At 49.4% G+C, this 14,837-nt stretch overlaps 1 protein-coding gene across 1 annotated transcript in view; it reads right to left on the reverse strand.

Moving 5' to 3' along the window:
* BSN (bassoon presynaptic cytomatrix protein) overlaps positions 1-14,837 on the reverse strand; it is an 89,083-nt gene that overhangs the window by 41,445 nt on the left and 32,801 nt on the right. Inside the window, 1 exon segment of the mRNA XM_036391240.2 lies at positions 1,724-2,530. Within this exon segment, the coding sequence (XP_036247133.2) occupies positions 1,724-2,530 (807 nt within the window).

The following is a 14,837-nucleotide window of genomic DNA, read 5'->3' on the forward strand; positions in this document are numbered from 1 at the left end:
AATGCCTGGGTAAGACCTTGCTGTGGGTCTTCACTTTATGTGAAGGCTCACAGATGTTGCAGGGATGAGCTGCAGCAAGAAACACCAAGAGGAGCATACATGCCAGGGTGGGTTTGCCCAAGGGTGTCCAAAGGCATTTGCTCAAGAGCTCTGGGAACCTGGGCAGAGTCCAGCCTTCAAAATCTGAAATTTAATCCCAGGTGTCAGCTAGTGACCCTGGAGACAAGGGCTGAGGAGAGCTCACCTTTCCCTGCTACATGCAGAGATCACCCCGTTACTGGCTACAACCCAACCCCAAATTAATTCTCTAATTAATTAATTAGCAGCCGGGTGCCAGTGAGTATTAAAGCCTTTTCACCAATCCATGAGCTTTCTGAAGCCTGGGAACACACTGCTGCCCAGGGGCATGCCAACACGGCTTCAGCCCTACCCAAAGAACAAACACTTGGACAGCTTTCCTCACTCAAGCCCCCGGGGCAGGGTGGAGGCAGTGGGGGAGCAACAGCAGGAGCAGAGCACTGGCATTGAAAACAGCATTGTGTACACCGAGATGGCCATTTGGGGGGTTTGCACCTCCACAGACACTCTGGGAAGGCATCTCCTCTACTGCCAACGTGACCATGAGTGGAGCAGCAGCAGCTTCAGGAAGAACAGAAAATGACTGGGTGTAATTGAAACTGCAGGGAGGAGCTAGGGACATAAAATGTAATTATCTGCCATGGAACACATCCAAGATTAGCAATCCTACTTCTGGTCATTTCAAGTTCCCATTAACTTCTCCATGTGCTGATGTTATCAATTCTGTGTCTTAACTGTCTGCAAGATGCAGCAATTCCAGGAGCAAGCCCTGGGCCTCCTCTGGTCAGGGTCTCAAATCACTTGTCCAGGAGGGGGTGAAGGGCCTGGAAGATGTCCCTCCCTAGCTGCCAAGGTGGAAGGGCTAGGAGGATGCTCCAGCTGAACCAGTTGCACCACTCTCCTCTCTAGGCACCAGTGGCTAGGATTGGCTAAGGTGCTTCTCTGGTGCTTGGGAAGATGATCTGTGTGGGCATCACAATTCAGAGACACCCTCAACTGTAACAGGTAAGATTGGGTGTATTTCAGACCATCTCAGCCTCTGCTCTCCTCTCCTTGCACTCCACCTCAGCAGGCTACAGAATTCACCATCCAATTCACATTCCGTACAACACTGGGCATCCCCACATCCACCCCATGCAGAGCCCATTCTATTGTGCTGCACCCAGGCTCCTCTTGCTGAGGCCCTGGCACTTTCTTCCCCTGTATCATCTTCCTTGCAGCCTCACCATTCGAGAATGCAGGAGCTGCAGAACGTCCCTCACTGGCCTCCTCTCCAGTCTGCCCAAGGCCTCCTTCCACAGCAAGAGGAGGAGAACACTAAGTGGTGACTGGCACTTGCATGACCTCACCCTTGGACACCTTTGGGGACAGGGGGCACTGCTGGGGGTGCCCTTAACAATAGCCATGCCTTGTTCTGTTCCTTGCATAAAATCACTGTAGACACATGAAACCCATGTCTTTGCCAAGAGGTGAAGGACCATGGACTCCAGCCCTGCAGCTTGCCCCAGGAGGAAATTAGTTTCAGCAGTTCCTTAAAGGCTTTTTTATAGACCTTTGAAAGCAAGCACCCCATCTTCTCTCCATTTTAAGCAAGGAGAGAGGACACACCCTTGGATCAGAAGACGCCTGCCCCACCAGCCCTTACCTCCACGAGGTGAGGCGTGGGGTTGAAGCCGCACATGTTGCAGACCTGCTGCCGGCAGGTGGTGCAGGTGTTGTAGTTGGGGGGCTCAGTGGAGCCCACGTTGATCTCAGCCTTGCAGAGGGGGCACGAGACCCTTGCTTTCGGCACTTCCTTTGGCTTGACACCCTGCTCGGCCTTGCCCGGCTTCGCCGCCGCCGCGGCACCGGCCCGGCCCTGTGCCCCGGGGGCTTTGGGCCCAGCCTCTTTGCTGGCGTCGCTGAAGACAATTTTTGGAGGCACTTTGCCAGGAGACGGCTGGCTCGGAGCAGGGGCCTCTGGCTGGACAGACATGAGCGTGCTGGCCTGGGTCAGGAGGGATGCCCCGAAGCCAAAGAGCTTCCCTGTGAGCCCCTCCTGGGGCTGCTCTGGTGCTCCAGCCCCAGGGGCCGGGGCTGCAGGCTTTGCCCCCGCATCTCCTGGCGTCTTTCTCTGCTCAGAGGGGGAAGGCTTGGCTTGCTGATGCTGCGGGGAGGCCCTGGCCTGATGCTGCGGGGAGGACCTGGCGGCCTCCTGAGGTTTCGGCTGTCCTTGGCCGTGCGGTTCCCTCTGCGGCGTTGTGGGCTGAGGTTTGGGTTGCTCCTGTGGCAGGGGGCGGGGGGCTGGCGGGGTCTTATCTGCAGCCGGGGGTTGTGGGTGCTTGGCTGGGGACTGGGAGGGGGACGGCGAAGGGGAGTGCAGCTGCTGCTGGCTCTTGGAGCGAGGAGCGGTGGTCATGTCCATCCCCAGCGCCCGCTGCATCTGGCAGTTCAAGCACAGCCATTCCTTCACCTGTGAGACAAGGAGAGGACAGGGGCAGTGAGTGATGGGTAGGCACAGCTGCCTGCAGGTAGCCCCAGCACACCCTTACCTCTCCCCAGATAGACCCCACATAGCCACAGGAACCAGTCATCAGCCCCTGAAAGACATTTTGGTACCATGTTCTTCACTAGCAGTACCTTGCAGTCAGGGCAAGCAGCCCCCATCTGTCACAGGTACCCACGGCACAGCATGCCAGCGTGAACGCCAGCTTTAATTAGCCTTGGTCTGCTTCCAAGGCTTCTGCTGTGAAGTGACTGCTTGCCATGAGGCTCTGCCTCTCCTGGGGGAAGAGGGGCCTTTCCGAGGGCTCATAGCTCCACCAACTCCCCAAAGCCCATTTTCTCCCTCCTGCTTGGTGACCAGAGATACCAAAGAGAGAAGTCAAGGCCAAATGAGGAAACACCACTGTGCCATGCTCAGTGCTTCCCTAGGGCTAGCAGAGATGGATTTTCTGGAATCAGTGCAATGGTTATGATACTCCATCTCAAAATTTGGCTCTGGAATGCTCTAAGGGAGTGCAGAGAGTGCTGCTCCTTGCACAATGCATCTGCACTTCCAGGAAGGGAAGCGCAGGCTGGGGAGCAAAGGGTTAATTTTCACTCTCACCATGATGAACTTTTGCATGTAAATGAAAAATAGAACACTTCCCTGGCTAAGTGGTGATAAACGAAAGACTTTCCCCACGAGAGATGTTCCCTGTGACACACTAATGTCTAAATTAAGTTAATTAAAGAGGCTGTAGAGCCTTTCCGTATGAGGAATCACCAGGATGCTCAGCAGCTCCACAAGTATTAATATACAGCACAGTCAGCAGGATGGCCAGGTCTGCTTGCAAAAGACTTCTCCAAGACAAGCAACTAAGGTGGCAAAAAGGGCCAGAACATTCCCAAAAACCAGAGCAGCACCCAGGACAAGCAGATGCAGAGCCTAGCAGGGGCAGCCCCCAACAGCTCCTGGCCCTTGCACTCCCTGCAGGCTGCACATCCCACAGGCCTCCACCCACTGCACGAGGTGTGCATTTTCCTGCCTTTCATTCTGGAAGCCATCTCTTCATTCCAGTGTTACAGATCACCTCTAAGGCTCAGCTTAATCCCTGCTGCAGAGCTATTAATCACCCTGCCTGGTCCCGCAGCTCCAGGTCTGCTTGGCCTTTTGGTCCTACAGTTGGAGGCATGGGTGATTCATAACCTGGCCACAGGGTTTTTCCCCCTACACTCCAATCACACAAACAGGCACATTTCAACCTTTTTCTGCTCACAGGAGCTGCCTGCAGAGATGCAGTTGGGTGTTATTGTAAGTCTCATGATGGGACACAATGACAAGTCCTTGAGAGGTGAGGCAGATAAGCCCTAAATCCCTTGTTACAAGTCCCCTCCCCAGAAGGGTTCTCATAAAGGCCAGCCTTCAAATAATAACTTTTAAAACTGAGGAAATTCAGATCAGCTAGGCAAGATGGGTTCAAATTCACGGGGGTGGATGAAACCTCCACCTGCTCACCGCACTCCTTCCCCTCTCTGCCCAGCACATGCTGGGTGCCAAGGCTTGGCATTGCCTCCAGCAAAGCTCTCCCCATCACCTTACAAGCCTGGCTGCACATCAGCTCTGTGCTTTTCCCAGACTTCCCTGTACTTGCTGAGCTCCCACGCCACTCTCTACACCAGCCTCCGCTTGAGTCCTTCACTTGGAGCTGAGGGAAAACAGCCTCAATTTTCCCCAGCAATTTTGTGCTACATTGTCGTTTCTCCAAGCTGTTCCAAAGGAGCCACATTATATTTAGTTCCTGAAAATAGTACTTCAGTTTTTATAATTTCTTAGGGTCTTGCTGTCTCTCTTCTGACATCCAGAATTTCTTGCGTTATTTTTGCTTTCACACCCCCTGGAATTTTTTCCCACAGTTCTATTTCAAGAGAGTGTCTACCAAAATCCCATCAGCTTTGCCCACCATCCCCATCAGCTCAAATTAAGGGAGAACCAATCCTTTCTATTCAGGTTCTTGTCCCTAGGATGCAAGAAATTCAAATCTTCCCTCTCCACATAATCTCCTTACCTGCACTTCAAGACCCTTAGTGAGGTAGGAAATTGGGGGAAGAGGAGTTCCACTCCCTCCGTGTGCCACACAGAGCCGCCACTCTGCCCTTGGCCAAGGCTCCTCCAGGAAAAGCCAGGCAGTGGGAGGCACTGTGCCTGGGTCCTGGGGCACAGGAGCTGTGTATGGCTCATGGACAAGCCCACCAGGACCTTCCTCAGCTCAGGGCTGCAGAACAATGGGATCATTGTAATCTTCTCACTTTTCACAGTGAACCTACCACCCAGATAGGAAAAAGCCAGGGGGTGTTTTAGATGGGATAGGAGCATCCAATTGCCCTTGGTGACTTGGTGAGGAACTGCTGTGGAACATCTGTCCTGGGGAGCAGGAGAAAGCTGCAGGAAATACAGAGGGGCATGAGCTCCCAGAGCAAGCATTTGAAATGTAAATTGAGTTGGGATTATCACAAATTGCCTGGCCGGCCTCCACTGATGCAACTGATGACACACCAGTGTGGGTTACACAGATCAAAGACAACTTAAAGGATGCTGCAGGGAAGATAGCAGAGGAAGGGCTGAGTTATCTTGCCAAAGATCCTTCCCCCAAGGAGGAGAAAGGAGAAGGGAAAAGCCTGGGTGATAAAGAAATAGTACAAAAAAATCATTGTTTTCATACTCTTTCCCCCCATTTCTCTCTACTGTTTTCTAGGCATCTTCCCCCTGCATGATGAATCTGAAGCATTTAGAGGATGGTGATGCAAATAATCCCATTCCATCTATTTCTGTCTCCTGTTTGCCCAGTTCTTCACCAAATCAAAAGTTTCAGGGGTTGGATTAGTAAAGATTTACACCCAGACTCTTCCTGGAAAGGATGGGAGTCCATCACTGGGTGGAGATGGAAGAGATGCTAATGAGACAGATATGATGGACATGCTGTAATCACTGTCCTGGAACATTTGGGAACAAGAAGGATTACACTCATTACGAGAATGAAGCATTTCCATCCTATTAGCAATCGAGAAGAACATCCAACAACATCTACCAGCACCAGAAGATATTTAAATTTGGCAGAACTGAATAATTTTACATCCAAGAGCTCTAAGAGAACTAAGAAAACTGCTGTGTGCTGATGTTCATTTTTAAGAGGAAATTTTAGTAGGCTGTAAGAGTCTTGTGCTTGAAGAAGGCAAAGGTATGGCCTGCAGGGGACAGAGAGACAGACATCTGTCCAAGGCAGAAAGTGCAGAGAACTGAAGGACACACAAATATGCCCATCAACATGGGTTTAGGAAAAATAGGTCACAGCAAAGCAAACCTGATTTTATTCTCTGCACATCTGATATTAGTAATGCACAGAAGCAATATCCTTGATGTCCAAAAGGTGTTTTGACCTAGTATTGTATGACATGTTGACAAAAATAAAAAGCACTATAGAATATGAATAGTGAATATGCTAAATGGATTTCAGACTGGTTACCTGGCTGAGCTGGGGGCAACAAGAATTCACCACTGCCAAGGTATCATCATTTCACTACGGGCAGCACCACTCACACACAGTGGGTTTGGTAAAACAACAGAATCAGAATGGTTTTGGTTGGAAGGGACTTTAAAGATCATCTTGTTCCAGCTGCCCTTATATTAAATATTGATGAAGATGAGTCTCTACTGCCTGGCAAACCTGTGCTCAATCCATGCAGGAAGCCTGGAGCTGGAAGCAAGAGTGAGGAGGTGGCTGAGCCTCCTCTTCCAGCACCAAGGGACTCCTTCCAGAGCCCTCCACGGTTCCACACCGACATTTTAAGGAGATTAGTAAAACACTGCGGGAGATACGGGCCGGATCTGTGAGAGTGATTCCAGGGATGCAGAAAATGTCTGAAATGAGAGAATTGAAGAGGTTGATCTTTTTCGTTTATCAAAGAGAAGATTAAGAAGTGACTTGATTACGATATAGCAGCACATTCAGTGGAAACAATATCAGGTACTAAAAGGTTGTTAATTAGGCAGAAAAAGGCATAAAAAGAACTAATGACTGGAAGTTGAAGCCAAATATATTAAGCATCACTTTTAACAGCAGATGTTTCTAACCATTAAAGCAAATTATACACATGCTGTTGGGCTCAGCAGAAGACTCAGGGAGGTAAAGCTTGCAGGCCTTTCATCTATAGGGTATTTTATGCCCGTTCTGGTCTCACAAGATTTGATAGCTTGAACCATCCCATCTGTATGGACATTTGGAATGTTTGTATCTGACACCTGACCTGCCCTAGCCTCCATGCATTTCCCAACACACCTACAACCACCAGCCTTACCTTTTCCACAACAGAGCCCTCCAACACCCCAGAATATTCCTCAAAACCCCCTTCCAAATCTTATTATTCCCCAATGCATGAGTAGGTCAGCAAGTGGCAGTGCTTGCTGGGTCACAGCTGCCAGATGTGCCTCCCCCCTCAGTGCTGTCCTGTGAGCACCAACCATTTGCAAATCCTGTTAGGAATGAAAACTTTCCAATCAGCGTTTTCTTTTAAAAAATTGCAGCAGGAATATCCACAGCATGTGCTGGCTCTGCCCAGTGCAGATTTAAACATTGATAAGAATTATAAATTGAATATTTATATACACATACACGTATAAAATTACAGGCATGGTGGGCTAGATTGTGACCCTCTGCTGAGCAGGTACATAAGGGGACCAAGATCCATCCCTGTGCACTGTGGTTTCCAAATCATCTAGAAAAACATCAAGAAAAGTGCACATTTAAAAAGGATCTGAAATGATACAGACATAGCTTGAGTCTGTAAGGCTTCTGCAGTTATTCTAACACCACCTATTTTAGGAGACTATGTGAAAATAGCCCATCCCCAGTATTTGTTACCAGGAGATGTGAGGGAGTGCTGGTTATGTGCAGGTTGTTTTGTTCCCCTGTGGTAAGACAATCCAGCTCTAAAACTATCTCGAGTATAGAGTTCAGCCTTTGCAGTGGGCAGAAGCTTTAAAATGAGCACTGTAAGCAGAAAAACATCATAACTGAACATCCAAGATATTTTCACGCCAAAATTTTGGATTATAATTAAGAGTAATTCTGTCTTTGCTGAGGGTTGGTTATTTTGGACCATTTGGAGGTCACCCAGGATGTTATCCTACTACAGAAGAATAAAAAAAAAACAAAATGGAGAGACCATATTTAGATTACCATATTTATGACTTTGGAGATTTGAGATGGAATGGTTCCTCACCAGCTCTACCCATTTAGACCTCACTGCAGCCAAAGCCACTGACCTTGCTAGCTACACACCCCCATGTCAGAGGAGGCACTGGGCTCAGACCATCTGACCTGCTTTAAACAATCATTTTAGACTGGCAAGAACAGGTCCCAAGTCATCTTGAGTCCAGCATGATCAATCCCACCCAAAGGTGACCATTTTGGACAGGACAGAGAAAAGAAGCTTTGTTCAGCAGAAGATACAACCCACAATCATCCTTTGGCATGAGACGAGATGTACAACGAGCTGAAAAAACAGAAACCAAGTTCATGGGAATTCAGAACAGAAAAGGAATGTGGGTTTTCTCTGAGTTGCTGAAAACATGTGTATTTAATAATTCTACAAAACTGAAATCCTGAAAAAAAGCCCCTAACTATGTTTGGGGGAAGAGCACGACAGGGCGCCTCTGGCAGCAGCTCTTCAAATCCAAGAGCCCCAAGTGGGCCCCTTCCCTAGATGAAGCCACCCTCCAGCAGATGCACCCCAAGGTCACAGCTCCCTCTGCCTTTTGCAGGCACCAGTATGAGTATAAAAATAACCCCAGCTGGAACTGGGTAATGAAGGTACTGTGCTAATCAGACTAATAGAGAGGCTCAACAGCAGGATCACTGACTGGATGGAGACAGGTTTCATTCATGGCTGCTACTGGTTTATCCTGGAGGAACACTGCAATAGCCTGGCCTCTCCCAAGAGCTGCCAGTGCCCTGCCTAGAGTGTCCTTAAGTGTCTTCAGCTCAGCAGCTCTGCCTGCACATGAAGAATGTTGTCTCACAAAATCAGCCAGTCAGCGAAACGTCCCTTCCATCCGTGCCTGCCGGGTCCACTCCTGAGGAGCTCTCTGGGGGGCATGTCTCGTGTTTTACTTGTCACACTGAGCTCTGCCAAAGCCACATACATACTCTGCAATTAAACAATATCCTGATCCAAGGGAAGAGGCAGTGCTAGAGGCAGCCCTTGGCTAGAGAACAGAGGGAACAGCAAGTTGTGGGGAGCTGGGATACTGCTGGGAAGGCAGGAGGTGGGAATGGCTGCAGGAGAGCAGGGAAAGCTCAGCAAATCCTGGAGCAGCTGCTGATGCATGAAAAAAACTAAAGGTACCATGTGAATCAGGTTTCACATCCCAGACTGGAGTGCATGACAAATATATACCTTTTTCTGAAGTTTTAGGTTTGTTTTATAGCAACATTAAATTCTCTCTAGAAGTGTTTGAGGCAAAGGTTGGATGGGGCCCTGAGCAATCTCATCTAGTAGGTGTCCCTGAGTAGGTGTCCCTGCCCATAGCAGGGGGTTGGAACAAGGTATCTTGAAGGTCCCCTCCAAGCCAAACCATTCCATGATCCTGTTTCTGAGTTCTCCTACAGCAGCACAGTGACAGTTTGTCATGGAGCTAGTGTGGAGGGCAGGAAAAGGAGCCCTGGGTGTTTGGATCAGTGCACAGCCTACATGCAAATGCAAAGAGGAGCCTGCAAAGCGTCTCGTGGAGGCTGTGATGTGGGGTATCAGCCAGAGTCTGACCTGAGGGGCACGGATAACACCAGGAGAGGGAGTCTCCTGAGGTGCTTTGGGAGGACCATGAGCAACCCAGGGTGCAGGAGCTGTTGTGTGCCCAGGGCCAGGCTGCATGTCAAGACATCACCAGAATTCACGCCTGCATCCAGGTGGAGAGGAGGCGGATGCAAACGTGCAGGCAGCGTGGGCTGAAGCTTCCTGGTCCAAATCTAAAGCACAGTTTGAGGAGAATCCAGGGCTCCAGAGAAAATGTGCAATTAGGACTGTTTCAGCACTTAATTGACAGGGGAACTGGTCACAGAGGCACCGAGTCACTTGTCAAAAAGGCCACCTTATGCTCATCTTTATCTTCAAACATCTCAATATAAATAAAATCTAGTCCTTGGCACTCCTGCCCAGAAGGGGAAGCCACTGGAGCCGTCAGTAATCATCCTGCTAATGCTTGCCAGAAAATAATCAACTTGCTCGCTTGCTGGCGAGTGAGAGGAACCAACCCCCAAACTCATCTCCTTCTCTGCAAATAACAGATGGGAAACTGCGTTTGTCCAGAGAATCGAGCTGCGAAATAAGACAGTGGCATTTCATCCTATGAGTCACTTCTCAAACAGTTTCCTTTCTCTGGTTAGCACTCCCTGAACCAACCCCAGGCTACTTGAGTGCATCTCCTGTCTCCAAAGGGCATCAGGAGGTGCTGACCCCCACAAGGCTCTGCAGTTTCAAAGACAACCTCCAGCACCTGCATCTCGCTGCTTGGTCCATCTTTCCCTGCACCATGCAAGCACGGACACGGGGATGAAGCACACAATCAAAGGAAATAACTGCGTGCCCAACAGCTTTGCAACTAACCTCGATCCGCCGTCATAGGCAGCACGGTGCTCCCCGGCAGCATCCCCCATGGCTAGCTCCTCAGGAAGTGAGAGCATCCCCTCCTTCACTGCTTGCCCTTGCTGGCAGAGAGAAGCAGATGGGCAGAGGAAACCTTTCCAGCGCCAGACCCAGCGCTGCTCCTCTGCTCCCCCCGGAGCGCGGGTCCCCCGCCAAACAAGGCGCTGCCTAGCTAAGCAAACCGGCAGTGCCGCCGCCCCAGGCAAAGGGACAAGTCCTTCCAGTTCATTAGGGAAGGTTTCTTGTGCGATTTGCTGCCTCACTAGCTCCTGTTTAGACACCCTTTGTTCCTCGTCCGCAGGAGCGCATGAAAGATTTGGACGTCTGTACGTGCTGGGAGGATGCTGCTCCCTGGGCCGGGCAGGGAGCACGGCAGAGAGCTCACCCCGGGCTTTAACCTCCCGAGCTCTGCACGCCGAGGTGCTCTAAGTGCAGCCCCGGGTCCCTCTGGCTCCGTAATGCAGGATTTCCACGGGAGCCCTCTCGGCCGAGGAAAGCCTAATGGCTTGCTTTGCCTTTTTCTGCTGCTGCTCCCGTGCCCTGCCGCCAGCCGAAGGACGGACGTCCTGAGTAACAGGAGCCTCCGGTCCTGCTCACTCATTGTCTCCTGCAGAACTAAAATAGCAGCCTGGGAGGGAGCAGAGGAGCTCAAAACTTTCCATTCCCTGGTACCTCCCGCCCAAAGAAGAGGAATACATGAGGCCACGGGGCTCCTTGGGGTGTCATGTGCAGCAGCGATGCAATTCACAGCTATAATGCTATAAAGAGCACAGGCTCTCCCAGTAAATAGACTTGTAACAGATCAATTTAAAAGCAGCCCAGTTTCCTATTAGTAGCACAGAATAAAATCATCCATTTATTGCATGGCTCACATTTATTCAGCTCTGAGTGGTCCCTGTTGTAGCCTTGCTCATGAGCTTGCAGCTCCTTTGGGAACCCTCCTGGACAACTACAGCAATGGGAGATAATGGCTGTAGCTCAGGGACTAAACTAAACACTGTTGAATATTTAAAGGTCCTTTCACCCCCAAACTTTGCACCACCTTGGCAGCATCAACATCTGAGTATAGCACAGCAGTGATGAGGGCAGAGAGGAGCGTGATCCTCTGACCCATGTGTCTAGGATGGAAGGTTTTAAACACTAAAAACAATTCTGGTGCTGGCATAAACAGCCCAAACTGTTTTCAGAGACAGGGTTGCAGACCTGATGTTATGGTCTCACACCTTCTCCAGACTGAAGGAGCCAAGTTAAGTCTAATTTATCCTGGGCTAGTGTGTATTTACGAGTGAAGCCACTGGAATGAAAAACTTGTGTGAATGAACACATCATAGTGGATCAGTGCATCAAAGCAGAGTGTATCTTCTGCCTTTCTTTTTTTCTTGTTGTTGTTATTCTGGATTAAATATGTAACAAATGCTCTTGCAGAATTTAGGGCCTGAAGATAGACAAGCCACTGCACAATCTTTTTACATACCTAAACAGACTTAATTGCTCAATTATTCCAGATAAACACGATAAGTTGCCTGTCATGAATAATTTATAATCCAGCTAGCCACACAATCTGTGAAACACAAATCTATGGCTGCAGCAAAAGAAATGCAAGCAGATGCCATGATCCCAAGACACCTTTCTGGGTACTAAATGCTGATGAAAGGAGCAATAGGCTGCCCAGGGCAGGTTTGATCTTCCACAAAACCCTTTGGACAGCCCAGACCTTCATCTGGGTTATTGTTGCTGAGAGGATGCAATTATTAACAAATGAAATAGGGACAAAGTATGGGTGTGCACCTTGGAGGAGACAGGCACAGCACACACCCCCTCCTGTTGATGGTCTGGACACGGCTGGGTGTCCCATACAGCCCTTCCTGGGTTGTACTGGTTTCCCCAGGAATTGCATCAGATGATGGTGATGAGCTGCAGAGCTGCAGTGAGGCAGGGCAGGATGAAGTGCTGGAGGATGGAGGCCCACAGGGCCAGCCACAAGGGACAACACTCAGGGTGCCAGGGAAGAGATAAGGGAAGGAAGGAGCACTGCCAGGGGGAGGAAAGGTCCCATCCAGCCAGAACTTACCATGCTTGGATAGGAGAGTCCTGAGAAGGCAACCTGGAAGGAGTCCAGAAGGAGGGTTAATCCTAAACCCATGACAAAGCCATCCCAGGCAGCTCCCTTCCCACAGCAGAGGGGAAATGAACCAGGCAGAGGGGCAGGCACCAGCTCCTGGCTCCAGTGACCCCAGACAAATGCAAGGGGCTTTCCCACGGGGCTCAGGGCCTTACCACAAACCTTGAGCCTCTTTATGACTCTCTGAGAAGCAGAGGAGAGGCACTGGGTAGATTTCCACCAGCCTGGGCACCCCTTCCCAGAAATAGCTTGTCCAGTCACTAGTGACCTAATTTAAATAAATTACATTAGGTTTTTTGTGTTGGAACTCCTTTCCCAGTCCAAATATACCTGGACATCCAAATACACCTGGCATAATCACATAAGTCATCATCTACTAAATAAAATTTACACAAGATTCTGCAAACAATTAGTTTGCATAGATACCTGTAAATCCACATCAATTTAATTGGGTTTTTATAGCTATTATTTAGCCTTGAAGAAGGGGCTACTTCGCTGACAGCCAGTCTACAAGAGCAATCACCCTGTCATCAAAAAAAATAAAAGCTAGTTGCAAAGCAAGATTAAAACTGGTCATTCAAATAATGATTTGATGAGAGTTGGAGTTGTTCAGCCTAGAAAGAGAAGACTCTAGGGGCCCCTAGAGCCCCTTCTAGTACCTGAAGAGGCTACAAGAGAGCCAGAGAGGAACCTTTTACAAGGACAGAAAAACCGGGAACAGCTTCACACTGACAAGAGGGCAAGAATAGAGAGGATATTGGGAAGAAATTAATTACTGTGAGGGTGCTGAGGCACTGAAACAGGATGACTGGGCAAGTTGTGAACTTCCCATCCTTGGACATGTTCAAAGCCAGGTTGGATGGAGCTTGGAATTACCTGGTTTAGTGGAAGGCATCCCTGCCCACAGCAGGAACTGGAATGAGATGAGCTTTAGGGCCCCTTCCAACCCAAACCATTCTGGGATTCTAGTCTATGATATTTTGCTTGCTGAGCTGAGGTCAGCATTGCCGTGGAGATCTAAACCAACACACCAGAAAGGTGAATAAACTCTTAATGAAAAAGAATCCTGTTACTTGAAAGATTGTCTTTTCTGTCACAACCCAAGCCAAAATTTGAAGTGACCCCATTCAGGAGCTTTCTGCAGCCTTCCTGAATGGGGGTCCACAGGATTACCATAGAGTAACCTGCTTAGGACACCTCAGCACAACTGAAAACCCTGGGCAAGCTTACAACAAAAGCCAGTTTAGTTCAGCTCAAATAAAGGGTCAAGTACTCAACTGCAAGACTACAAACTGCTACAAAAGAGAAAAGCACTGCAATAGAAATCACTCAGGTAAAACACCAAAAATATTGCAGAAGCAAATGCTCTTCTAGGGCTCCTTAGCTTTCCTTTGAAAGATCTCCAACAAGCAGCACACAGGCAGTGCCAGCTGCAGTGCTCCATGTCCATCCAGACAGCAAGAAAACTACAGAGGAGCAAACTGCACGGTTCAAGCTGATTTCACCCCGCTTTGATTTGCTCCAATGCCAATCAGAAACCCCTTCTGAAGAGAAACACTAAAACTTGTTGTCATGCCCTGGCTGTAAAGCCAGGTGTAATCACCACGGGACTGACTCTGATGACCCACAGGGTTCATTTTATGCAGGTGAGATAGCAGCAGTGACCACAGCTCCCCTCACTTTCCAGGGTTCAGCTGGAGAGATCTTGCCTCTGATTTTCAAGTATCATGCATCAAAATACCCAGCTGAACAGTGGGAGCCAGGCTGACTGAAAGCAATCAACCCCAAACCGCCTCAAACCGGGCAGAGAAGGCATGGATTGGCCAGCAAGCAGGAAGCAGCAGGATCCACGCACCAGGAGGGAAAAACATTTGATATCCAAATAAACACCACCTTCCCATAAGCTTTTATCTGCCCACAGCCTTGTCTGTTGGCGTGGGCTGACTCCTGGCACACTGCAGAGAAAGAAAAGGAGGAGCAGGTCTGAAGCACGGGGTGCAGCAGGCGTTGGGATGCGGCACAGCACGCGGTCCATGGGGATGCTGCTCTTTGGTGCACAGTGATCTACTCCTGCAGGGAGAGGCTCCTGCCATGCCAAGATCTTTGCTTCCCAGCAGGATGCAGGCTGGATGGCACTGGACAAGTGCCTGCAGCTGGAAGACATGGGAAAAGGCATTGGATGGAGAAGAAGGGTGACCTAGGGTAAGAGCTTGAGCTGGCCAAAATCATTAGGAAGGGCACAGAAGCTTTCAGTTTTTACTGTAAGAGTGACATTGCCCAATTTTGGCTCTTGGTTGGAGATCCCTCAGTGCAGTGGAGCTCTTCAGAGCTCTCCAAATGACATGTCATTCAAAACCATCAGATCATGAGACTTTTTTGGGCAGAATTGCAAAAACCTTACATCCAGGATCTGCATAAAGCATTATTATTCCAACATTTCTCCCTGGTTTCAAAAGGGACTTAGCACCTGAAATTA

Source organism: Molothrus ater, chromosome 11 (assembly GCF_012460135.2).
Source record: "Molothrus ater isolate BHLD 08-10-18 breed brown headed cowbird chromosome 11, BPBGC_Mater_1.1, whole genome shotgun sequence".
In the NCBI taxonomy this organism is placed as follows: Eukaryota; Metazoa; Chordata; class Aves; order Passeriformes; family Icteridae; genus Molothrus; species Molothrus ater.